Below are 26869 nucleotides of genomic sequence, written 5' to 3'. Positions count from 1 at the left end.
TCTAGTCTTGTATATGCCCCTGGCATGATAGTGTCACACTTCTTATGTATTAAAGGAAATATGGGAAGTATTTCTTATGTTTTGCAGCTGTTGGCAGTATTTCTAGCCTTGCACATCTCAGACATAGTTCACTGCATTACTCCCTGACTCAGTCCTTGTGCATGCACAATACATCCACTAGTTACAATAATTTTATTGACTGTGTACTCCACAGATATCTGGTCAGTTTCAAGATTTCAGCTCATAGCTCAGTACAGCCTTACCATTCTTTTTCTTGCTGTCTGCCTTGCATGCATACACACCTATTACAGACATTTTGCCGACTGCACACCTCAGGTGTCTGATCAAATGAATGAATGAATAAATGCATAAGTAACAGCTTCAGTAATTTTTCAACTCATTGCTGTCAAATTTGTACAATGCAGCTCAACTCATCCAACCCAAACACACACATGCTCAGTAATTACTGCCTGTCTGTTAACTGTCTACACATCAGATGTCATCAGGTGACTGTATACACTTATAGGTAGCTACAATAATTGTCAGATGCACACAGTACAGCCTATTAATCACCTCCTGTGGGAGCATACACACCATCTCCCACATGAGTTAGCCACTTCATTGACTGTCTGTACCTCAGATGTCTGATTGCATGCATGACTATGTAAACAGTAGGCACAGAAATGTATTTCAGCATACTGCTATTACATTGTACAGTGCAGCCCACTGCAGCTCAACCACACAGCAATTACAACTGCTTTAACTGTGTACAACTAAAGATGTCTGAATGTATTCAAATGAAAGAGTAAATTCTTAAGCAATAACCACAGTAAGACTTTTGCTTGATATCATATGCATACACTGTAACTCCTTATAATCCCCACCACACAGATATGTCCAACTATTGGTGACACTTTATTGAATGTGTTATACCTAGAATGTCTGACTGTGGTCAAATGGATGCATTAATATGTAACTAATTGACAGGTAAGTTATTTCAGCTTGTTAACATGCATACAATAAACCCTATTCCAACGCTCTAAATCTCTCTGTCTCTGTTACACACACACACACACACACACACACACACACACACACACACACACACACACACACTTTAACCTGTGAATATTAAAAGAGATAGGTCTTTTAAAGAAACACTTATTTTTTAGAATATGTCTTCAGATACAACACCCCTTATAGTTATAGTTAAGAATCCGTGCACAAACTTACTTATTTAACTTTGTATGAAATGCTAAATTGGTCTAACATGTATGAAGAAGATCTGTAAACCTAGGAAAAGCAAGGGTCAATTTGAGTACAGCAAGTATAGTGCTTTATTTAATTCATAGCACTTGAGTTTCACAGTCTCACCAACTACACACACTTTAAATGTACATAAATACTTAATGCACTGTTCAGTAACTGTTTATTTCAAAACTGCAACCATTTTATGAAAATAGGTGCTTTTGTCTTGACATAAATCAAGGCAAAATCACTTACTCTTCTAATAGAGTGGTTGCCTTTTTATTATAGTGTTGTATAGTAAGGTTTGATGGCTGTTAATAGGATCATATGAGGTTACTAGGCTATTGGCCCTGAGGCCCTTATAAGCCTAGCCAAGCGTTTAGCCCAAGTTTAGACAAGTCAGCACCCAGCGCCACTGTCCAGCAGGGACACAGGTGGAATCCCAGAAGTGTATTTTCTGTTTCCCATCCAGTTATCCAGATTGCGCTTAAAAAGGGATAATGAGGTACTCTGCTTGACATGGAGAGGGAGTCTGTTTCACTGATGGGGGAGTCTCTGGGACACAAATCTGCCCCACCAACAAGTCCTATTGATATCACAGACCAGGTTGAGGTTGCGCATACGGGTTGCTCGATTGGAGCTTGACTTGCGAATATGCAGCAGTCCCATCAAGGCGGGGTCTGAGATTGCTTTGTATGCCAGACAGAGGTCACCTCTGAGGAGTCTGTATGAAAGTGAGTAGAGGGACAGGGCCTTTAGCTATCTGTGTAGTGTAGGTGTTTGAGGCCCTGCGTTCTCCTGGTGAGGAACTTCTGTGGTCTCTCCAGCTGCTGCATGTGCTTTGCAAGCTACATGCCAAAGGGGGCATTGTACATGATAACTGGGCTTATAAGGGAAGAATACAGGGATCTTATGATCTCTTTGTCCCTGGATGAGATACCCTTACTTATGAGGTGGGCCATGTAGAAAGCTTTCCATACAACAGAAGCAGCATGGTGGTCAGAAGTCAGGTTGCTGTTGACCTGGGTGCCCAAATCCCTCACTACTGATTGTGTACATAGGATGTTGTTAATGTGATATATGGGGACGTCACTCTTCCCAAAGGGGATGATGATGCATTTTTTGGCATTCAGCTTGAGGCCATGTTTCTGGCACCAGTGATTTGTTTGGGTGAGACCCTCTTGGAGGACGTCCACATGACTTGTGGAATGGATGATTGCGCCCAGCTTGCAGTCATCTGCAAACTTGGTTAGGCATAGCCCACTGGATTTGGCATGCACCTCAGAGAAGTATATTCTGAATAACAAAGGCCCCAAGACCGATCCATGGGGTACACCGCTCGTTACGGGTCTACTGCTTGAGGTGGCTTCCCCTATTTTGATTAGGTAGGTTCTATCAGTGAGCCAGTTTGCTACCCATGTGGTAACATATGGATTGCTGCCTAGTTGTTTAATGAATATTTTTGGATTGTGTAACCTGTGTTTTAACCAAACATTCTTTTGCATTCTTTGCTGCTGCCATTTCTTGATTTGTGCTGCTCATTGAAATGATCACTGCCACTAGCCAAACCATTAGTATTTTCTTTGGTGATTCCTTTGATAGATAAATAGTGCACTAGGAGGATTCTGTTTTAAAATTGGAACTAGTGTTGCACAGCTCTGCAAATTGCAGTCAAGTAGTTTGTTTATTCATAGGATCATAGGAAGTTACTAGGCTAATGGCCCTAGGACCCTGACAAGCCTAGCCAAATTCTACCCTTATTTCCATGATCAGCACCTATTGCCCCTCTCCAAGAGGGACACAGGTGGAACCCCTGGGTGAATTTGCAGTTACCCATCTAATTGTCCAGATTGCATTTGAAGAGGGCCAGTGAGGTGCTCTGCTTGACATGAAGTGGGAGTCTGTTCCAAAGGCGTGGCAACCTCTGGGAGACAAATCTGTTTAAAGTCACATACCAGGTTAAGGTCTTTAGAGCGAGTAACCCATGTACCATTTGACTTGCAGATATGCAGCATTTCCAATAAAGCAGGGTCAGAGATTGCCTTATATGCAAGGCAGAGATCTCCTCTGAGTAGTCTGTATGAAACAGAATAAAGTGACAGTGATTTCAGGCGATCCACGTAGGCTCGGAGAAATACTGAAGACCTTGAATTTTCCTTGTGAGGAACCTTTGTGGTCTCTTCAATTGCTGCAGGTGCTTGGAAAGGTACATACCAAAAGGGCCATTGTACTCTATTATTGGCCTGATGAGGAAAGAGTACAGGGAGGTTATAACTTCTTTTTTTCTGGAGGCAATGTCCTTACTTAGGAGATGAGCAGTATAGAATGTCCTTCTCACCACTGAGGGGACATGGTGATCAAAGATAAGGTTGCTATCAACCTGTGTGCCCAGGTGTCTCACCACTGTGTGTGTGCTTAGGGTGTTGCTACTGATGTGGTAGATAGTAGGAACATCACTCTTACGAAAAGGATGATAATACATTTTTTTGCATTGATTTTAAGGCCATGACTTTGGCACCAATCATTTGTTTGTGTAAGACGCTCTTGTAGGATGTTGACATCATTTGGAGATTCTATGACCACTCCTAGTTTGCAGTCATCAGCAAACTTTTTCAGCCACAGTCCTTTAGTTTTTGCTTGTACTTTGGAGAAATAGATTCCAAACAGTAGCGGTCCCAGGACTGATCCCTGTGGAACACCACTGGGTACAGGTCTGCTGTTGGAGGTGGATTCCCCCATTTTGACTATGTGTTCCATCAGTGAGCCAGTTAGTGACCCATCTAATGATGTAAGGGTTGATACCTAGTTGGGTGAGTTTGTCAATGGCGCTTGAGTGTGAGGGATAGTGTCAAAAGCCTCGGCTAAGTCTAGGTAGACTGTATGCACAGATTTCCCCTCGTCCACAGCCTAGGTGACTGTCTTCAAGTCCACCAGGTTTAATGCAACGATCTTTCTTTGACAAATCCAAGCTGAGTAGGGTCAAGTGTTTGGCGAGTGTCTATATCTTTATTGATAAGCTCCATGATGATTTGCTTCATGGCCATATAGGTAAGAGTAGTCAGGCTAATGGGTCTATAGTTCCCATGGTCAGTGGAAGCACCACCTTTGTGCAAGGGAAGGATGGTGGCCATTTTCCATTCATCTGGGATGAAGCTGGTGCTTGGACTGTGATTAAAACTAGTACCCAATGGTGTTGCTAATTCTTGTTGGAACCCATGCAGGATGCAGCCTGGGATGTTATCAGGTCCCATAGGTGCTGTGTTTTTAGCCTTAGGGCATTTACAGCCTGCTCTTTAGAGATACAAGGTAGGGGACAGGTAGTAGGGATGTCATGGGGTATATGTGGCGGAGACAGAGGAGTGAAGTTTTCATAAAACCTGTTGGACAGCAGGTTAGATCTGTCCACCGGCTCGGTATATGTCATATCATTAACTACCAGGTCGGCACAAATCTGGGCCTTTCATTTTAGGTTACGGATATAACTAAAGAATGTCTTATGGTTGACCTTGGTTGAGAAAGCTAATTTAGATTTGTAGTTTACTTTGGGAGGACTTCACAAGAAGTCTTATTTGCTTGTTTAAGCTGAGAAGGGAGCGTTTCCTGTTTAGGGCTCGCTCTTTGTTACTCTTAGACAACAATTTCTTTCTCTCATTGTAAAGCCTGTTGGTGGCAGTTGTCCACCAGGCAGGTTTGCTCTTCCTTGAGGAACTTGTCTTGGTCCTGTTAGGTACGACTGAGTCAGTGCAGTTATAGAGGTAAAATTAAAGCAAAGAGGCGACAGTAACCACACAGAAATACTGCTCCAAACAAAGCAATAAACACGTCCTGATAAAAATCTGTATAAAACTTTACTTTACTGTTGCCTTTTTGTTTTAATTTTACTTGTCACCACACAGTTAATTACCAGAGTTATTCTATTTTGTGCCTTTGGAGTTGTACAGATGTTTTGTATAAAGCACTGGTGTAGAACTTGGCTTAGTTGCCAGTTCCAGCTGAAGGGGGAGGTGCAGTACAGCTATTTATACCATCACGTAAGAGGTAATCATCTGTTTTAGAGACGTTTTCATGTAGTTGCTGCGGGGGGGGGGGGGGTCAGGTGGGATAGTTACCTCGAATGAGACTTTGTGGTCATATCTCACCAGGGAAGACCTTACAGTGGGGGTGCTACAGTGGTCCCCCGTATTGGTAAGCACCAGATCCCAAGATGTTGGCACGCCTTGTTGGGGGTATTGACCAGCTGCTCCAGGGCATTGGAGTTAACAAAGTCAGGAAGTTTTGGGCAAGTGAGTTTGAGCTTGAGTAATTTACCCAGTCAGTGGATGGGTAGTTAGTCACCCAAAGCCATGGTGTTCGGATGTCTCTTGATAGACTCATGTAGATCCAAAGAAACAGATTGGGTGCCCTGATTTCATGGAGGGGGTCCTGTATCTGGCAATGACTTGAATAGGTGTCCTACCAACAGTTAATTGCACCTGAAGTATCTCCAGGGAATCATACTGTTTAACAATTATGGAGGCATATTTATCTTTGAATATTGATACACCACCTCCTTTAGTTTTCACGCCTTCAGTTTGTGGTCTGAACGTGTGGAAGAACGTGTAAACTGGTATGGGTGGGGTACTTTGCACAGCCTTTAACCAGCTCTCCATGACTGTACAAATGTCTGCGTCTTCCAAGGTGAAGACTGCTTCCAGTGAGTGCAGTTTCATATTAAGACTTCTAGTGATTAGCAGCATAACCTTGAGGTTGTTTTTTGATGGAGTTTTTATGTCGGGAGTTTTGTCCTGGAGACACTGCCGAAAAAAGGCACTATAGCGGTGGCAAGTGGCTTAGCCGGTAGCTTAGCCGGTAGCTGAAATCCCAGGGGTGACAGATGAAGACCTTCTCTGGCAAAGCATCGAGGTTTGTTGATAGTCATTCCAGACATTTGTTTACTGGGAAAGTTCGACTAGGTAGAAGCCCAGTTTCAGTGGAGGCCCTGGGAGAAAAGTACCAAATTATTACAAAACATTAAGAACAGTAAACTAAAACAAAAATCATCTTCAGTTTAAATATAAAAGCATTGGTTAAGAATTGATACAAGGTATATGACAATCATTTAATATTTAAAGAAATTTTATACAGTTTGTAGAGAAATTAAAGGTAAGTTAGTCTAATAGAAAGGAACTGCAATATGGAGTGAGGTGAAACAGGCTTATGGTATATTTAGAGAGAAAGTCCGGGAAGAGAATTAGATAACAGTAAGGAAGTAAATGAAGAAGGGAGAGTAAGGATGTATAAGGAATGAAAAGGTACTTGTTCACATTTAGGGATATACTTTACTTTGGTTTTGAGCAAGAACAAAGCCAGTTTTTAGCTAGGAGGTATTTCAGAATGGTTTTGAAAGATAGGAGGGAGAGTATAGACCTGATGGATACAGGCAAAGGAGTTCCAGTTCTTGGCAATCTTGTACGAGTACAGACAATGATCACTAGTTAAAACAGAGATGGGATTAAACATTTTAATCTCATATGATGTTTGTGCTAATGTGATTTGAGGATGTTTGGAAAACATCAGCCACTGTACTTAAATGCAATATAGTTTAACCAATTTTATTGACATATTTATTCAAAACAGACAAGATGCCTCTGTTGGGTATAGCTAACGTGTCTGAAAGTCACCAGTGGGATCAAAGTAGACTTGTCATTGAGACAGCTGTTTTTCTCAAATATTTCAAATGGAAAGTGTACATTTAAAACTGGTACAATCACATACCACATACTAAGGTATACACATGCTGTAGTTTGAGGTATGTCTTTACCAGTTTTTTTAGTTTCAGCAGTTTGAAGATGTAACAAGGTGCTCATCACAGAAGTATTACAAAGTTTCTGTTTAACAAATGTATGTTGATATAGGCTATAAAACAACTGAATATACCTGTTGAATATACCCTATGCTCATATAAGCTATGGTGCACCTGAACATACATGGCAAAGTATGCTTGTGTAGGAAAAAATGAGTTTAGAGCTCGACATTTACTTTGAGCCTTGACCTCCTGGATCCTGCCTCTGTTGAAAGAGTTGTTGGTGCCTTGTGTAATGATTGATCTCAGCAGGTGAGCTTTTGGCTATTTCAAGGGTCTGCCTTGAGTCTTGGTAAATTATCTTTTGCCTCTTTGCTTGTTCTAGGATTCGAGAATCCAACCTCCTTTAGGTGGTCCCTTATGTCTTTAGTATAGTATGTGTTAATTCTCCTGTGGGCATAGATACTATTTGTTTTTTGCATAATATATTTATTTCCCTTTTGAGTAATTTTAAATGTGACTTATTTAGTAGCACTGTTTTTCAAATCATAAAATTCTTAAGGTGTAGGCATTGAGATATATAAATAAGTAAATTTCACTATATAGAATATAGTGGTGATTGAAAGTACCCAGCATGTGTTGAGTCTAGTGGGATGGTTTGTGGCACAGACCTAGGCCTTTTTACCATTAAGAAGCCTTTACAAAAAATCAGAGATTGGGACTGTGAGTAATCTTGACAGGCTGTGCCCAGATTTTATCCAAGGTAAAGTATACCCTGTCACTATCCCTGTGTAACACATCTGTTAAATGGGTGTATAAACGAATGTAACATCTCAGCAATTTAGGAAGCCCATACCATTCAACAAAGGTGGAAGACACCAGTTGTATCTAGCAGGTGGTCACCCATTGCTATAGTAAAGATTCATCTAAAAAATCTTGGTGATTAATTTAGAAATAAATTATCTTCTAAGTAAGTGAGCATAAAACTCCTTATCTGTTCACTTCATGGCTTCTAGAAATGCATCGCCCTGCTTCATCATAGAACATTCAATTAAAAATTTCCATAACTAGAATCATACGGGAGCAGCATATTCAAGAACTGTATTAGTCAAATCTGGAATGGAGAGCAATCAGAAATAACGGGTCTAGAAAAGTTCCCAAAAAAGCAACTTAAACCACTACTATAGAAGTCAAGTCACCTGTAACATTTGAGTTGCTGAATAGTTGTAATCCCAACACCAATTACTAATGTGGATGCAGATGTCCAACATTAGATTATTGTTGCAGTAGCCTAAGCTTGTACAGTTTATATTGTGCCAAGTATATGATCACAGTCCAGGTTTCAAAGTTTCAGGGCATCTTCCACATGCCCTAACTGCTGTGGGGCTCGTAGTCCTGCATAAAAGCAGAAGTTAGAGCAGTAGAGCTTCAGAACTTTCTTGCCACTGAAGCACACTTTCCCCAAGTGGACTTTGTGGAACTGACATTCAGCTAGTGCTCTTTCAAGGCTTTTTAGATAAGTAATCTTCTAGGGAAGACCTTCCATACTATTTAAGGAATTTTTCTTTTGTAAATACTTGAGAAGAAAAACTGTATAAACATACATTTTGTGTACTAAATGTACTTTTTGTTGCGGAAATCTTTCAATAGGGGCTGGAATTTATGGATTTCGTGGTTATCCTTGAACCTTTTTTTTTTTTTTAAATTTCAAAACTAAATTTTCTGTCATGAGGTTTACTGACTCTCTCAGGCTCCTGATTCCACTACCCACATGACCGGCTCCTTTCCAGCTAACCATGGAGCAGTTTATCAGGCTTTTCACTTTTTTCTTTCCTGGTCTGCAAGATGAAAATTTCTTGTTTCTTCAGTGCCTAGCTGGCATCCTCAGTGTCTCAGTTACAGATGGGTGACTGTTGTAGCCAAACTGGGTTTCTTGGGCTGCTTGTCATGGTTTTTCAGTTGTGCTGATATAGCTACTCGGGAAGCCTGTAAGGACCACCATTAATTTCAAAAAATCATCTCTGTCCCCATCACAAGACCAGATCTTTCTAGGGTACGAGTTCAGAACAGACCTTTTGATGGTTTTTCTTCCAACAGACAAAGTTCAGTCCCTCGCTGCCCTCTTAAAACTTCTGCCTCTCTCCTTCGTCACGGCCAGGGAGTATCCAAGACTTCTAGGTTACATGGCATCCACAGTTCCCATGCTGCCTCATGCAGAACCCGACATGAGAAAATTTCAGTGATACTTGAAGTCAATTTAGACACAGCATGCTCACCCTTTGGAGTTTGTGTTCCCTGTTCTCCCATGCCTAAAAAACAAGCTTCTTTGGTGGATTCAACAACTTATTCTGAATCCAGGACTTCCTCTACCTAAGCCAACTCAGCAGCTGTTCACAGATGCCTCAGACACAGGCTGGGGGGACATTTGCGTCAAAGAAGGTACAGGGCTTTGGTCTCTTTCTCAAAGAGCATATCAATATCAAGGAAATGAGGGCTCTTCTAGCTCTGCAGGCCTTTCATCCTCTCTTTCAACCTGGTCCTCTGAAAGTGTTTACAGACATCACCAGAATTCTCTGGTATGTCACCAAGTTGGGGGGGGGGGTTCTTACTTTCTTTGCAGGGTAGCTGTCAAGGCATGGGAGCTGGCAGTGACTGAAGGTATCTCTTCAAATGGTTTACATTCCATCTGCTCTGAATATTGTGGCATACACATTTTCTGGTCCATCACTCAATCCCACGAATGGATTCTTCACAGGTGTGTTTTGGACTTGGTCCAGTGGTGGGGTACTCATCTGGATCTGTTTACCTGCCTTCTGAACAAACAACTCCCTCAATTTTGAGCCGGACTCCCACATCTTCTGGCTTGGAAGGTGGATGCCCTATCTTTCTCATGGAAGGAGATGTTTCTTTATGCATTCCCATTTCCTTTCATTCAGAAAGTCCTGCTGAAGATTCAGCAGGACAGAGCAAAAATCTTGCTGGTGATTCCTTTTGGTCAAGATGGCACTGGTACCCACTTCTGCATTTGGCCAAAGGCAGTCATCACAAGTTACCTCACAGAGTGGACCTGCTCACACAGTACAAGGGATCTCTGCTTCATCCACATTTTTCAACCTGTCAACTGACCCTGTGGGTGATCAACTTTTGATTCCTTTCAGGCATCTTTTGTTTACAGGACGTACTTTGGGTTCTGCAGGAAGCCAGAAAGCCCAATACTAGAAAATCTTACTTATCCAAATGGAACAGATTTTTCATCTGGTGTCTTTCACGAAATCTGGATCCATCAGTGGATGTTCCGGTGGTTCTTACTTGTGTGAGTTACTTAACAGTGGTTTAGCTTCCTCGTCAGTGAAAGTTCACTTGTCAGCTATTTCTGCATGTCTGACATTATCTCCACCTTTAGCTTCCAGACTGGAAGTAAAACTTTTTGTTAAAGGCATCCATTATATTAAACCCCGAGGAAGCCAGTTCCACCTCCTTTGGATTTGAATTATGTTTTAGAGAAGGTTACTATGGCCCTTTTTGAGCCTGCAGCCTCAACTTCTTTAATGTTTTGTTCTTGGACAACTGTTCTGTTAGCCTTAACCTCTGCTAGGAGAGTTTCTGAGATTCAATTTTTGATGGCTTCACCACTTTTATTGGTTTTCCATAAGGATAGGGTCTCTCTGCATACTAATCTGTCTTTTATACCCAAGGTGGTAAATGAGTTGTCTCTTAATCTATTCAATTGCCCACTTTCTTCCATTCTCCTCAGTCCTCTAGTGAAAGGATCTTGCATACCTTGGATGTGCATAGACAGCTCAGATTGTATTTAGATAAGACTAAGGCTATCAGAAAATCTGATCAGCTATTTATTTCCATCCTGGGGATCCAGGTTTGCCTATCTCTAAACAGACAATTTCTTATTGGATTTCTAAGGCAATTTTGTTTTGTTATGATTTCCTTGGTAAGGCTTTTTTTGCTCCTGTTAGGGCTCACTCCACTAGGGCTGTGGCTTCCTCAGGGGCATTCTTTAAAGGCCTGGATACTAACTCTATTTTAGAGGCTGCTATATGGTCTTCTGTGCACACTTTTATCAAACATTTCAAGTTGGACACCATTTTTAGATCTAGAGCAGGGTTTGCTAGAGCCATTCTCCATGGCGTTGTTGAAAGCTGTTCTGTTCAAAGCTCCTCTTTGCCTTCCTCTTCCCAGGGTTCCTACTAAGCTTTAGCTTTCCCCACATGTAAAGAATACTGCAGCATTGAATAGAAGGACGTAGACTAGTTGTGTACAATCTTACCATAACCATAGATGTCCTTCTCTTCTATGTTGCAGTATTCTGTCCCTCCCTCCTTCCCCCCACATCTTGTTTCTTTCCCTGGGTGACATATTGTTGCTTCTTAGGTCTGGTATTCCTTCTGGGGCATTACAGTTCTGAGGATTGTATATGCAGATGTCCTTTTTATGGCTGATGTCAGCAGATACGTGCAACATCCCACATACCTTGCAGTACCTAAAACCTGTTGTATGCTGGCCAACGGTCATTTGGGTGGAGGACTTTCCAGATATAAACAGTACTGCAACACAGAGGAGAAGGACATCTTGGTTATGGTAAGATTTTACTCAACTACTCATTTCTTCTGTTTGAACCAGCTCATCAGGCTGATTTGCGGCTATTAACTTGGAAAACAATGTTGCTGACTGCTCTCACTTTTGCAAGATTATCCGAGTTACAAGCTCTACAGGGTGAGTTAGCCCTGTCTAATTTTTCACAAGGGCAGAGTTTTTGAGAGTAAAACCTTTTTTTATGTCTAAAGTGAATTCATTGTTTACTTTGAGTCGAGCTGTTTATCTCCCTGTAATGTCCTTCCTTATCACTGTTGCAGTATTCGTTAATCTTAGGTTATCCTTAGCAGGATATCCCAATGTCTGGCCAGTATACCAAAGCCTGTAAACCTTCCAGGCATCATACGTCAGGTGTACGTCCTGCTTGCAAGGTGTAAGGTATATATGTGATGTATGGACACCTAATCCTTGGAAATTCTTTGCCACCAGACCAAACACTACCTCTGAATTCGATCTGTATGCTGTTCAGCAAGCCAGTTCATCGACTGGCCCTTCTACAGATAAGTACCCCATTGGGGCTTCTTCCTTTCTTTTTTCCTCTTTGTAGTTTGTTTACATGCCTTCCAGGAAGGGAAAATGTGAATGCCTGAGGCAGTTCCCCATAAAGATAGATAGATACAAGAAGTGCCTTTTTTGTTTTAGTGCTAAGCGACTGTGATATTTGTCAGGCATTTATCCCTAAGACGCTCAGCAGCCATCTATCGTCCCTTTCAATTTGGCAAACCATTGACTCTGGGTACCATGGCTTAATCACCAGTCCCAAAGTTCAGCCTTCACTTAAGAAAAAAGCTAAACGCACATACCAAACCTCCTACTGTCTAGCCTCCATCAATCTTCTCCCCCGGTTGGATGAAAAACCCAAGGACTGTTTGGTGCTGACCCTGATTCTCTCTGCTGTGACCCATTTGGAGGCAGGCACGGAGCTGTCTACTCGCATGTCTGGTGAGGCTGTGCATATGTTTGATGCAAATATATTGGAAGAACTATATCCCATTATATCTGAAGAGGCTAGAGGGAGTCCCCAAATTTTTGTTGGAGAAGAGGTGCTTGGTACCCTCATCGAATCTAGGCAGGGGTTTGAACCTCCAAGATTTGTTGAAGCAGATGTCCCTTTAAAAAAGAAGCAAAAAAGCAAACGTGGGTTCTGTGGCTAAGGGTCCAGACAAAGAATGTCAGGACTTCACTTGGGAGCTGTTTAATACTCTTATGTCATAAAACCCTTAGAAGGGTTGTCCACTCCTGCCTATGCTCCCTGGTCTTCCACCCCTTCTAAGAGGCTTAGGGATTCTTGATTCTTGTGTTGAAAGAGTTTGATTCTGGTGAAGAGTCTTTGGCATATTCCCCTCAGATCCACTCTCCTCTGGCCCTGAGGTCTGATGAAGAAGATTCTTTCTCCCCAATTCTCCTTTTGAAGAATTATCCTTTGGGGATTCAGTAATCCATATGATGGAACACTTTAACTGGGACTATTCACAGGTTTCTGAGTTTCAGAAGAGGTGTTATGAACTCTTGAAAATGGACTCGGCCTCTCCTATCAGCTGTCCTTTTGGATATATTTACATCTTCTCCGGCTCCTGACTCTCAACTTCTGGCCCTTAAGCCAGACGGGTCTTACAAAGTTCATGAGCATCATAAATACTTGTATAAAAGTCCTTCTGCTGCTGCTTCCATGTCCACAGACAATCCACCCAATCTGCATTCATCTTCCAAGCTTTTATCCTCTGAGAGGTATGGGAAAAATGTAAACTTCTGCTTTTTTTTACTTTTAGGGTCATTATCAGACCCAGATGACTAGATATTTCTTAGTTCGGGGGGGTGGGGGAGGCTTGACTGATAGAATTGATTTGGACAGTAAGACTTCTGCTGTCTCTTCTGAGCTCTGCCTCTCTGGTGCCTCGTCATTCCATTAAGTGCAGCTGTGATACAGCTGATGGCTCTTGGTTAGCTGCATCTAGTTCTGTCAGTGGTTTACACCATCAAGCTTTACATGAGGACATTAAGGCCAGTAGGGAATTACAAACCGCTATGTTACACTCCTCAAACATGACTCATAAACAAATTGCCTGGATAAAGCTTAAAAAACTATTAGATAAAATGTAATGTTATTGAAGATTTGGTATCTATTTTGGACCTTGTATATAGTTTTTGTTAAAATTTGATATTACGTTGTTTTTTCTTTTTAAAAATTGTATTTATACTATTGAAAATCAATAAAAAAATATGAAGAAGGACATTAAGGCCAGACTGTTATTCTCCTTTAGTCAACCAGAATCTTTTTGGCATTACTGCTGCAGAATTGTTTAAGACCCTTCACAATAAGGGCAAGGTTATGCAGGACCTGAAGCAAATTTTTGTTTCCCCCAGTACCCAAGTTCCAGAGGAACCATTCATCCAAATCTTCTTTTGTCCATATGCAGTCTAAACAACCTTCTAGGATCTGCTTAATAGGCAGATTTTACCAGACAAACCCAGTCAGTGTTCTAGATGCCAGAAACCTTCTTTTCCTAACTAATCTGCCTATGTCTGACATGCAGCTCCCCTTCTCCTTGGCCAGATTCCTCTGTTCTTCAGACTGACCTTTGGCAATGGATAACCACAGATGCCTGGGTGCTTTCTATCATCCAAATGGTTATTTTATGGTTTGGAAGCCCCTTCCTCTGTTTTTTTTTATTAAACAAGTTTCTGTTGCGACATACGCATTGTTTCTGATGTTGCCTTTATTTTATTTTTTGAACATTGTTTTGTTTGAAAGGCACACCGGTTTGCCCGTTGGAGGTTTCTGAGTGAAGCTCTAATATACTGATGTCTAATCCTGTCCATCCTCGTCACACCCAGTGCAAATCTTAACATCTTTAACTCTGCCACCTCCAGCTCTGACTCCTGCCTTTTTGTCAGTGTCAACATCTCCAACCCATATAACGTAGCTGGTCTAACTACCCTCTTGTAGACCTTCCCTTTCACTCTCACTGGTAACTGTCACAAATCACTCCTGACACTCTTCTCCACCCAGCCTGTACTCTCTTCTTCACCTCTCTTCCACACTCACCATTACTCTTTACTGTTGATCCCAAGTATTTAAATTCATCCACCTTCACCAGCTGTACTCACTGCATCCTCACCATTCTCTATCCTCTTTGTCATTCACACACACATATTCTGTTTTAGTCCTGCTCACCTTCATTCCTTTCCCCTCTCCTCTTTAGAGCACATCTCCACCTCTCCAGGATCTCCTCAACCTGTTCCCTACTCTCACTACAGATCACAATGTCATCAGCAAACATCATAGTCCACGGGAAATCCTGTCTGATCTCGTCAGTCACCCTATCCATCACCATTGGAAATAAGAAGGGGTTCAGAGCCAATCCTTGATGTGATCCTACCTCCACCTTAAATGCATCCATCACTCCTACTGCAGACCTCACTACTGCCTCACTACCCTCATACATATCCTGTACCAGTCTTACACACTTCTCTGCCACTCCTGACTTCCTCATACAATACCACAACTCCTTTCTAGGCACCCTGTCATATGCTTTCTAAGTCCACAAGACACAATGCAACTCCTTCTAACCTTCTCTATACTTCTTCATCAACACTCTCAGAGCAAACATCATGTCTGTAGTGCTCTTTCCCAGCATGAAACCATACTGCTGATCACTAATCATTATCTTCCTTTTTAACCTAGCTTTCATTACTCTTTCCCATAACTTCATGCTGTGACTAATCAATTTTATTCCTCTGTAGTTACTACAGCTGTGCACATTACCCTCATTCTTAAAAATATGTACCAAAACACTTCTCCACTCCTCAGGTATCCTCTTACTTTCCAAGAATTCATTAAACAATCTGGTTAAAAACTCCACTGCCATCTCTCCTAAAACACCTCCATGCTTCCACAGGTATGTAATCTGGACCAACAGTCTTTCCATTCTTCATCCTCCATAGCTGTCCTTACTTCCTCCTTGCTAATCCGCTGCACTTCCTGATTTACTATCCCCACATCATCCAACCTTCTCTCTCTCTTTCTCTTTTTAATTAGCCCCTCACAAGTACGCTTTCCATCTGCTCAACACACACTCCTCACTTGTGAGAACTTTTCCCTCATTATCCATTATCACCTTACCTGCTGCACATCATTCCCAGCTCATTCCCTCTCTAACCAATTGGTACAGGCCCTTTTCTCCCTCCTTTGTGTCCAACCTTTCATACAACTCTCCATTGCGCCTTATCCTTAGCCTTTGCCACCTCTCTCTCTGCCATATGCCTCATCTCCTTATACTGCTGTCTACTTTCTTCATCTCTCTAACAATCCCACTTCTTTGCCAACCTCTTTTTCTGTATGCTGTCCTGTACTACTTCATTCCACCACCAGGTCTCCTTGTCTTCCTTCCTCTGTACAGATGTCATACCAAGGACCTTTATAGCTGTCTCCCTTACCACCTCGGGTTGTAGTTACCCAGCTATTTGGTAACTCTTCACTGCCACCCAGTGCCTGTCTTTAACTGTTCATGAACTCCACCTCAGAATCACCCTTTTTCAACTTCCACCATTTGATCCTTGGCACTGCCCTCACACTCCTCCTCCTCCTCTTCTTGATCACCAGCCTCATCCTACAGACCACCATCCTGTGCTGCCTAACTACCTAACTATGCTTTCTCGTGCCACCACTTGACCGTCTCCAGTAATATAACATAAAGGTTTGATCTGAAGTAGTTTACTTCATTTGGTCTTCAACTTGTGGGATACGGATCCGTATCGGATCTGAGCCGGCAACTTTGTTAGCATCAGCTCTGAGTTCCAAACTCCTCCCCTTACCCATAATACACCTCTACTGCCTTCCATCCCCAGATCTCGTTTGCCGCGATTTGCTTCACATCGTGTCTTCTGAGCTCCAGCTAGCAGTGGGTTATTAAACTTTCTAGGAGTAAAAAACTTTCTCTTTTTGTCAGATTAGGTTAGTATAGGTATCCCTTCTCCTCCCCTTGCTTGGTGCTTCGAGTGTTGGTGGTTTTCAGGTAGTTTGAGTAGTTTGTTTTGTGGTGTGTAGGTAGTAGCTTCCTCTCCCCCCCTCAGTGTTCTCTGTAGCATGTGTGGTGAGTGGGTGCGTGTGTGTTCTAATTTAGAAAGATTTTGCCTGTTTTTTTTTTTTTTCCTGAGGCTATCTTTCTGTTATGGCTGAAAAGCTTGTTTTCAAGCACTGCACAGTGTGGCCATAAGCTATCCCCAGCAGATGGCCACACTCTGTGTGTTTTGTGCTTGGGTGTGGCCCACCTAAGCGTGGAATGTAGAATCTATGCAGACTTCAACCCCTGCGCCCCAAAGGATAGGAAGGCCAAGTTGGCCTTCAAAGGTCTTCTTCTTCGTCCTGACTCTCCTTCCTCATCTTTGGTCACAGTGGCTGCCTCTTCCTCCTCTCTTCCTCTGGTGTCTCCTCCGTCCAAGGCTGGGACTCAAACTCCTGTTTCTAAGCCTGTGGTAGCAGAGCAGAAGAGAGGTAGAAAAAGGGAGAGAGAGTCGAAGACGAGGGAAAAGAGGAAGAGGTCCCTGGACCTTGCTTCACCCAGCAAAACTCCACGGACCCATGACTCCAATCTCCAAGGTTCTGTCCGGAGCCGGAGGAGGCACGTCCAGCCTCTCTGGCCTCTGTGCCCCGACCCGCCAGGTCGGAGTCCGTAGCCTCGTCACGGTCAGCCCGCTCCTTGTCGGATGTGGATCTGGATAAGATGACGAGACCCTTTATCTGTACACAGATCCAGATGGGGATCTTGCCAGCCCCCCTTTCCTCTGGAGGGGGGAGCTTGCTTAGTTTCTTTCAACCCATTTCTCCTTCTCCGATCCGACCTTCGGCTTTGGAGTACTCTGATCTGAGGTTGGCTTTGGTCAGGGGGGTGGCGCCTACGGTACCGGTTTCCTAGATGCCAACAGCTGCCTGGAGCATTTCAGATCTGACCAGCACGGATCTGAGCCGCTCTTGGAGTCTGAGCTTGGGTGTCTCATCCGATGGAATGGAAACATTTCCATCGGCTCCGACTTTGTCTGGCCAGGTTCCCTCCGTCGGAGCTCTGTCCACCTCTGGCAAAGCTCCGATTCTCGTGTTGGACCCTAGGTGATCGGCCTCCTTATTAGTTTTCCAGGAGGTTCACTCTCCTTCGGCATTCAGTGTGGTAGAAAGGGTCCTCTCTGTCGGATCAGGACCCCTGACCGCCCCCCTCTGCTCTGTCTACGGTCCCCGTTGTTTTACCAGAGGGATAGCCCGTGCTCGAAGTACCCCAGACTGTTTCCCCCGAGGAGCAAATGGCTTGCGAGCGCCCCCCCAGAGATCCCCACCGGGGATGTGCCACGCAGGCATAGGTGCAAGAGGAGGCACTTGGACTCCCCAGAGTCCCTCACCGAGGACATGGATTTAGATGATGGAAAGGGTTTCCCAAGATCACCTCCCGAGGATGTTTCCTTTGGAGACGTCATGAAAATCCTGCGCCAGCGGGGAGGTTGGTCTGCCCCCAAACCCTTTTCTGATTAGTCTGTGTTCGTGGAGGCTTTCAGCACGGGCCCGTCTACTTCCTGGGTGTCGCCTCCTGCGGATCCTTTGGTGTTTTTGGTCACCTTGCGAGCATGAAAGGAACGGGACACCATGGGGCCTATCCCCAAGCAACCTGATAAAATTTTAAGCCCCCTCTTTGATGGGCCATCCCGGAATAAGTGCTCCCTCATGGACGCCATGGTGGTAGCAGCAGCCACTAAGAAGGAACTTGCCCAGGAGAGTTCCTCGGTCCACCCTCCTGACTGGGAGTCACGGATGATGGACTGCCTAGAGAAGCGGGTGTATGTTTCAGCTACCTTTTCGATCAGGGCGCCGAATTACTTGGCCCATGTCACTAGACTCCAACGCGACCTAGTAAAGGAGTTGGAGGAATCTCCACCCAAGTCCATGTCGCAGGAGGACAAGGCTTCATTCTCCGTGAGGATGGCCACTCTAAAAGCAGTATCTAATATGTCCATGCGACTCCTCTCCCATGCTACAGAAAGAGCGGCTGGGTCCAGCGTATCCATGAGGCGTAATGCCTGGCTAAGGTTATGTCAATTTTCCGAACCCTTCAAGGCGTCGTTTACCATTGCCCCTTGTGACGGTTCTACACTCTTCAGTAAGACCATCAAGGAGACATTAGTCCTGAGTGAGAAGGATGGGAAGACGCTGTCTGCCGTCTGGATCAGGTTCTCTAACCCTCAAAGATCCTTTTTTCGGAACCAGAGAGGGCAAAAGAAGATGTGGTTCCAGAAGTATCTGTATTCCCGGGAGACTCAGGGCTCTCCTAACCGCAGAGGCAGAGTGGGACAGAATGGACGCTGGCCCAGAGGCAGAGGGGGGTCCGTGGAACTTCTGTTCTTGAGAACCTTTCTCAGACAGACCCCGGCAGCAACCCTGGGGGTTGCCCGACTGCTCTACTCTGGAGGCAGTGTGGGACGATTGTCCTTGCACCCAGCAGCATGGGAGTCATAACAATGGACCACTGGGTGCTTCAAATCATATCCAGAGGATACTCTATCCTCTTCGTGGGTCCCTCCATATCTCCCAGATACCTCCCGGACTACCACCCACGCAAAGGGAGGCAGCAGCACAGGAAATTGTCAAGCTGCTAGTAAAACGAGCCATCAAATCCGTCCCCCTAGATCAGTCCGGATTGGGCATGTACTCCTGGTTCTTTTTGGTGCTAAAGAAAACGGGGGACTTAAGGCCCATTCTGGACCTCTCTGCCCTGAACCTGTCCGTTGCCAAAGAGAAGTTCTGGATGGTCACGCTACAGTCCATCATGCTGTACCTGCAAGAGAGTGACTGGATGTGCTTGTTAGATCTCCAGGATGCTTACTATCGCATACAAATGCACAGAAGCTCCTGGAGGTTCCTCCGCTTCTGGCTAGGAGTCAATCATTACCAATTTCGAGCCCTACCCCTTGGTCTCACCACAGCCCCCCAGGGTGTTTACCAACGTGATGGTGATGGTTGTGGCTCACCTGAGGCTTCAGGGGATTCAGGTCTATCCGTACATGGACTAATGGCTCCCCACTGCTCCCACCAGGCGTCTACTTTCCCAAACCAGGGATTACTTCCTGACTCTTGCCCAGCATCTGGGCATCACAATCAACACATCCAAATCTCTTCTAAGTCCTCTACAGGTGATAGACTACATTGGTGCCAGGATAGATGCTCTTCAGTGCAAAATATTCCTGACCTCAGAGAGAGTTAAAACCTGAGGATGCATGTCTCCCTGATTTACTGTTCTCGTCTTACCATGGCAGAATCTGTGTTGAGGGCCCTAGGCTCGATGGCGGTGACCATAACTCTTCTCCCGTGTGCTTGGTTACATATGCAGATTCTTCAGTGGACTCTAGAGATTCAATGGTCCCTGTTGGAACTGCCATTGACTTATCCTATCCAACTAAGTCGAGTGTGTCGGTTGTCCCTCATATGGTGGATGAGCTCTCCGGACATTTTGGAGGGGTGATCCTGTGTTCCAACCCTGGCCCAAACCATAGTGACCACGTATGCCTCCCAACTCTGGTGGGGGGGGGGCATTGTTCGGGCAGGACAGTCCAAGGCCTGTGGTTCCCCCATAGAGACCAGCTTGCATATCAATGTCCTAGAGATGAGGGTGGTCCTTCTAGCGCTGCAGACCCTTCCCTTCATGCCTGTCTTGTCTGGGGATGGTTGCTATTCAGTCGGACAACATGTCAGTAGTCTGGTATATCAAGAAAACCGGGAGGGACCAGATCTTACCCCCTTTGTCGTAAGGCCATGAGAGTGTGGGAATGGGCAATCTCCACAGGTCACTTTCTCATCGCAACACACATTCCGGGACTGTCCAACATTCTAGCGGACAGGCTAAGTCGGACCATTCTGATGCCTTACGAGTGATCTCTAAATCTGTTAGTAGCGGAACAGATCTTCAGCGAGTGGGGTCAACCTTGCTGCGATCTCTTCGCCAGGTGTTTCCCTTCCTTTGGTCTCACATTCTGGCTCCACCTTGGATCCTAGATCCCATCCAGGATTTCATTTCACATCCTTCTGGGGTGCCTCATCTGAGTCTGGACAGCCTGAAGCTCACGGCTTGGCTGCTCCAGTTCCCGTAATTGCTAGGACAATCGGACTATCCTCCTCAGTTAGATCTATTTTGGTAGCTGCTCATAAGTCTTCAACCAGAAAAGTTTATTGCAGTAAGTGGAAATGTTTTTCTTTCTGGGCCTCTCAAAGGAGTTTAGATCCTTTCACGGCCCCTATTTCCTCTATTTTTGATTTTCTAGCTGATATTTTCCAGCACGGAGCTAGTTCTTCTACTGTCAAAGTTCAGTTGGCTGCCATTTCTCATTTTCATGTGGGCGAGAATTCTGCCTCCTTAGCATCTTCCAGATTATGTAAAGCCTTTATTAAAGGCACTTTTTGTTACTCCCCCCGGTCAAAGATCCTGTTCCTCTGTGGGACCTTGCTATGGTTCTTCAAGCTTTGGTTGCTCCACCTTTCGAGTCTGCCGCAACTGCAGATCTAAAATTTTTATCGTGGAAGACATCTTTTCTGGTGGCTATTATCTCTTCTAGAAGGGTTTCAGAATTACAGACCTTTTCCATCAAGCTTCCGTACATGATTTTTCATAAAGACAGAGTTTCCCTTCGAACCAATCCATCCTTTCTTCCTAAGGTGGCATCACCAGTCAATATCAATCAGACTATTAATTTGCCTGTGTTTTTTCCCAGTTTTGCGAACAAGATGGAATACAAACTTCACATGTTGGATGTTCATAGACAGTTACATTTCTATTTTTACAGGACAAAAAATTTCCGTAAATCTGATCAATTGTTAGGTTTCCCCAAAAAGGGTTTATAGAAGGAAACAGTCTCCAAGGTCACTATAGCTAGATGGATTTCTTCATGCATCCTGCACGTCTATAAGGACAAAGGCATGTCTCCTCCAGGTCATGTAAAAGCTCATTCCACTAGGTTCATGGCTACGTTTATGGCTTTTTGGTCTAGTGTCTTTGGATGACATTTGTTCTGCAGCTACTTGGTCCTCATCTCATACATTTATTTCTCATTACAAATTGAATTTGATTTCCAGACGGAGAGCATCCTTTGGTTCCGCGGTGCTCAGGAATATCCCTCCATGAGGGCCTTGCAGTTTAGTAGCTGGGGACTTTGTCCCACAAGTTGAAGACCAAGTGAAGTAAACTACTTCAGGTAAAGAAGTTATGTACTCACCATAACGTTCCATCTGAGTAGTTGTACTTCATTTGTCTTCAGCCATCCCTCCCTCCTTCCCCCGGACCTTGACGCATGATCAGCCTATGGGCTGCTGTATAGGTCACAAGTATATTTATCAGGTCAGGTTCTCAGTATAAGTTCAGCAAACTTGATCTGGGGATGGAAGGCAGTAGAGGTGTATTATGGGTAAGGGGAAGAATCTGGAGCTCTGAGCTGATACTAGCAAAGTTGCCGTCTCGGATCCTATACGGATCCGTATCCCACAGGTTGAAGACAAATGAAGTACAACTACTCAGATGGAACATTATGGTGAGTACAAAACATTTTTTCTTTTTCTTGCATTTATCTATTTTCAGGGCTCTAGTACTGTAACTTCTCTCTTGAGTGTCTCTCCTTGTGCCCCACAGTAGTTAGGACATGTGGAAGATGCTCTGAAGCTTTGAAAGCTGGTTGGTAGTCATATTCTTTTCAGGATTTAAACCATATAGCTTAGGTTGCTGCAATACCAATCTATTAGATTATCTACTGTCGTACCTGTCAACCTGGAAACATAAAAAATCTGGACAAAGCCCCACGAAAAATAGGTACAGATCTGTATGCTGGTTAACATAAAATTTGCAGACATAAATATGTAACCCAACCCACTCCAATGGAATTGTGGGATACCAACTTTCAAACACAAACTGAAGAACAGCTAACCAAAATATGGCTCCCAGACCGTGTAGTAAATGGTAATCCATTTTTTTAAATGTGTAGCAGTGATGTTCACTGGAAAGCGAGAAGATGATGTTTTGTTTTTGGTGACTTTGCAGTATGTGAGTTTTGTGGTAAAAGTAGAGCATTTACTGGTAGGCAATATTCTAATCCTAGCAAAAAAATATTATAGTTTGCCATGTCATTCTCCATGGCCTACTGATCAGGGGTGTAGCTAGAGTTTTTGCCGCCTGGGGCTGTCTTTGTGATTGTCACCCTTCTCAAAATCATGGCCGAATGGATCCCCCCCATACACAGCCCTCCCCCTGCAGCCATTCCAGTATCCCATTACTTGGCTGTTTTGCCTCATTTACCATAAACACTGTAATTTGCATATTACTTTACTTATGCAATGATTATTTGGATTTAAGTTAAAAACTTTTATTTTACATTCTATAGCACAAACACATAGACATCTGCTAAATAAAGCAATGCAGTCTCACAGTGAAAATAAACTTGGTATTAAAACTTATCTGCCCACATTCAAAGAAAATGCATCTGACCAGTGGTGGATAAAGATTACCTTTGGGCTGTTTTCAAATCATGGGACCCTTACACACGAAACATACTTGTGTTCTTTGATGCACCTTCTTGATTGTATTAAATTATATTCCTTGTATAATACAGCACACTTTTTAGAGTGCGTTTTAAATTTATTGTTTTGAACATTTTTCCAGTAAGCAATGAAACAAAGTGCATGAACCAATAAAGGCAAAACTGCCCAATTCAGAAAATTTTCATCATTAAACTCTACTCAAACTTCTACAACCCACCAGTATCAGTAAATATGCACAATCTCTGCCGAAGTAAAAATCATTTAAATAATTCTACATCAGAGAGATCTGTAACTATTGAAGAGGTTGCTGCTAGCAAACAACTTTATATTTCATTGTTTCATTTACAAATAAAGTGCCTGTTGCTCTTGAGGAATAAATTGCCTATGTTACATTTCAAAAATTATAAGCTAGTAATATTGCAATAGGGAATGGATGGCAAACTGTTAACAGGTTCATAGTTACTAGGAATCAACACAGTACAGTATCAGCAATCCATCTACATACTGTGGGAGTAAAACCCACATCCTTCTGCATCAAAAGGAAGTATTCTGCCTGTTGTGCTACTAACAGCAAACACAGACTTGGGATAAGCAGTACTAAACTTCTCTCCCCCTGAAGAACTATGTAGCACAAGAAATCTATTTGGAAAAAGCAAAAATGTATTGGGGGGGGGAGACAAAGGCCCAAAACCAGGGACACATTTTAAACATTGCTTGTATAATATCAGAAAAGTTGCTAGAATAAAATGTTTTGTTTTACCATGCATTTCCTGAAAAGATAGGAAGACTGAAACTTAAATGGCTGTCATTATTTAGTGAATTCAGTTCTCGCTCGCTGATTTGCCAGAAAACCACAAATTTTAAAAGGAACAAGACCACAAGTATGAGCCAAACATTCTTGAGAACTATGGACTTAGTATGGGTAGAGAATTTAGGCTCTTGCTTCTTGTACCTAAGGTACAGGGTTTGAGTCTGAGTAGCTCTAACTACCAGTTATACCTACACACACACAGACGCACACACACACACACACACACACACACACACACACACACACACTGCTATAAGGAAAGACACTACTTAATGTGAATCAGAACGGTACTAAGTATAAATCTGCTGTTTGAAATGCAATAAGGATGCTGTTTGGAGCATAGAACTAAGTACAAATCTGCTGTTTGGAGCACATGTTAAGCACTACTTAAATACTAATGCAGACTGTGAGTGCCGAGCAAAAGAACTAAGTACATATCTACTGTTTGGCGCACACATACGTAAGCACTACTTAAATACAAATGCAGACTGCGTGTGCCAACTGCCAAGCAAATGCGAATTATAAGAAGTGCAGTAAGGAAAGAAGTACAAATGACGGCATAACAGAACTAAGTGTAAATCTGCTGTTTGCTTGTTTCTCTCACACATAGCAGTCTTTACCTGGAGGAAGAAAGAGGTCTGACTGCAGCAAGTTAAATTATGGCGCGGCATTCTGACAGGCTGTCTGTCTGCCTCATGAAGGTCATCGCACACACCCTGCACGTGATGACGTCAGGAACAAATTTGTCCAAAAGAAAAAAAACACTGAAGAAATTCAGAAGTTAAAGGAGCCACTTGGGAATTCGTGGCACCCCAATATTTTGCCCTCAAAATCAGTATTTACCGAGGAATTCGGTATGGTTGAGAGGTTTGTCTACTGTTATGGTAGGTTTACTTATACTTCTGTACTTCATTTCCATTAAGTGAAGAGATGTACTAAGTCACTGCAGTATAATTGAGCAAAGGCCGTCACTTGAAGTATGCATTTTCAACACTGTGTCAGCAATGTATACTATACCTTTGGAGTATTGTGAATACTTTGCTTTCTGAGTAGCACAGTTACATTGTATAATGCAACTAGACTTTTCTTTTTATTTATGCTTTAGCCCGTATAGTTGCAAGGAATCGCCATGCATTTTAATTTATATCCCAGATGGGCACACAAAGGAAATGCCAACTTCTGGTTCAAAGGAGAAGAGCAAAGCCAGCACAACAAAGAAAACAGTAAGTTTTATTGAAATATTTTGTCACAGTTTGGTTTAGCAGGTATTTATACAGCATTTTGTGATATTAATTTTCTTTCAGGTTTATTATATAGCCTGCTCATATTTTCAGTGGTACCTTTCATATTGGGCAGTGTTAAACTTTAGTCTCAGAGGCACGAATCTTGCGTGAGTTGTAAACTTATAAAATGCAATGAATGGAAAAAAATGAGAATAAGTTTTTATCTGTTTGGCTAGAAAAGGCAGGAAGTAGAAGCTATTGTTCTTTAACAAAGCTGGGGAATCAGAGTGGATCATTGTATTTAAATCAAGGAATGGGAAAACAGGATACCAGCATTAACAGAAGAAGCATTTCACATTTCAGTCTCTGATTGACCAGTGTTAAGGCTTTTTTTTATTTTTTTAAAAGGGAGAGAAGTTTTTCTAATTTGTGTCAGGGTAAAACATTGGACCAATTTGTCTCTTCATGGGTGCCATCCATGTACATTGTATTAAGTGAGTTCTTACTGTTTCACATTAGGCAAATGGTGACTGGGAATCAAACCCTGGACTACAGGAAGCAGCTCGTTAATAACTCATAACTTTAGTCACTGCACTAGCTGTCTGATGGAGTTCATCAACATGTCTGTGAAAAAGTAAATAATTTTAATGAATGAGAAGAAGAATTGCCTAATTAAAGATATTCTAGGTTACAGGATCCTTCGTTGTTTAAGAAGTTTTACATGACCTGTTTATAGAATGAACTCCCTCTTCATCACATTTCTGTAACAGATTTGCTTACCATCTGAATCAATTACAGCTGTAAGACCACCAAAGTTTTTTTTTTAAGTAAATACAGCTTTTGACTGTAAGTTTTACGATGGCCAACTTTACTTGAATCTGAGGGAATCTGACATGCTTTAAAGATATTGCCTTCCTCCCCCACGACAGCATTTAGAATTAATTTTGTAAGAATTTCCTGTTTTATATTTACTGCTGCCATGAACGATACTTCAAGTGGAACGTGAATACCCTTACCTCACAGAAGGAGCGGGTATTTGCAATACTAAAGTCAGACAAAGATCTTATCCTTCCAACTTCAGTGGGAGCTACTTTTGTGATAAACACGGACTGTTGGTTTGTCTTAGTCATGGATTACAATACATCCCTTATTTTAGAAATGCTAATTTATGGAAATCATTATGGTTTTGTAAGTCTTTCCCTTATCCAGGAGTAGACTTCTGTTCAAACCCAGACATATGCTTTTCTAAACTTTACTGCTTGTTGTTCCTCCGTAAGATTCATAATAAAGCCGTTTAGCTTTTTGTAATGGTTTCATGAAAACATACACTCAGGCAATAGAAATCCTACATTGGTTTGCTTGTGGGTTCAGAAGTACAAATAATTAAAAAAATATATATATATTTTTGAGATTTCTGTCTAATGTTTAGGGTAATGCACATATACACTGTCTTTCAAAGGTAAGTCGTATACCAGTGGAGTTCCACCCTTCTGAAGCTCATGGTCAGACTGAGGCTCACATTGAACAGTTGCTCTTGCACATACAAAGCTGGGGTTTACAGCATCTAGAACAACAGTGAGACCACCATTATATCATGCTGTTAGAGAAACAGGGTCATCAGCACTAAGTGGGCAACAAGG

At 42.8% G+C, this 26869-nt stretch overlaps 1 protein-coding gene across 13 annotated transcripts in view; it reads left to right on the top strand.

The window, feature by feature from the left end:
• Nucleotides 1–26869, top strand: part of EPRS1 (glutamyl-prolyl-tRNA synthetase 1) — a 1752234-nt gene that overhangs the window by 908162 nt on the left and 817203 nt on the right. For all 13 annotated transcript variants that reach the window (XM_044061601.1, XM_044061548.1, XM_044061611.1 and 10 more), the window contains one exon: nt 25112–25229. In XM_044061601.1, coding sequence (XP_043917536.1) covers nt 25112–25229 — 118 coding nt within the window. The remainder of the gene's footprint in view (nt 1–25111; nt 25230–26869) is intronic.

The sequence above is a fragment of the Protopterus annectens genome, chromosome 1.part0 (assembly GCF_019279795.1).
Source record: "Protopterus annectens isolate FY-2018-M chromosome 1.part0, PAN1.0, whole genome shotgun sequence".
Classification (NCBI taxonomy): Eukaryota; Metazoa; Chordata; order Ceratodontiformes; family Protopteridae; genus Protopterus; species Protopterus annectens.
This window is presented reverse-complemented; position numbering and strand designations above follow the sequence as displayed.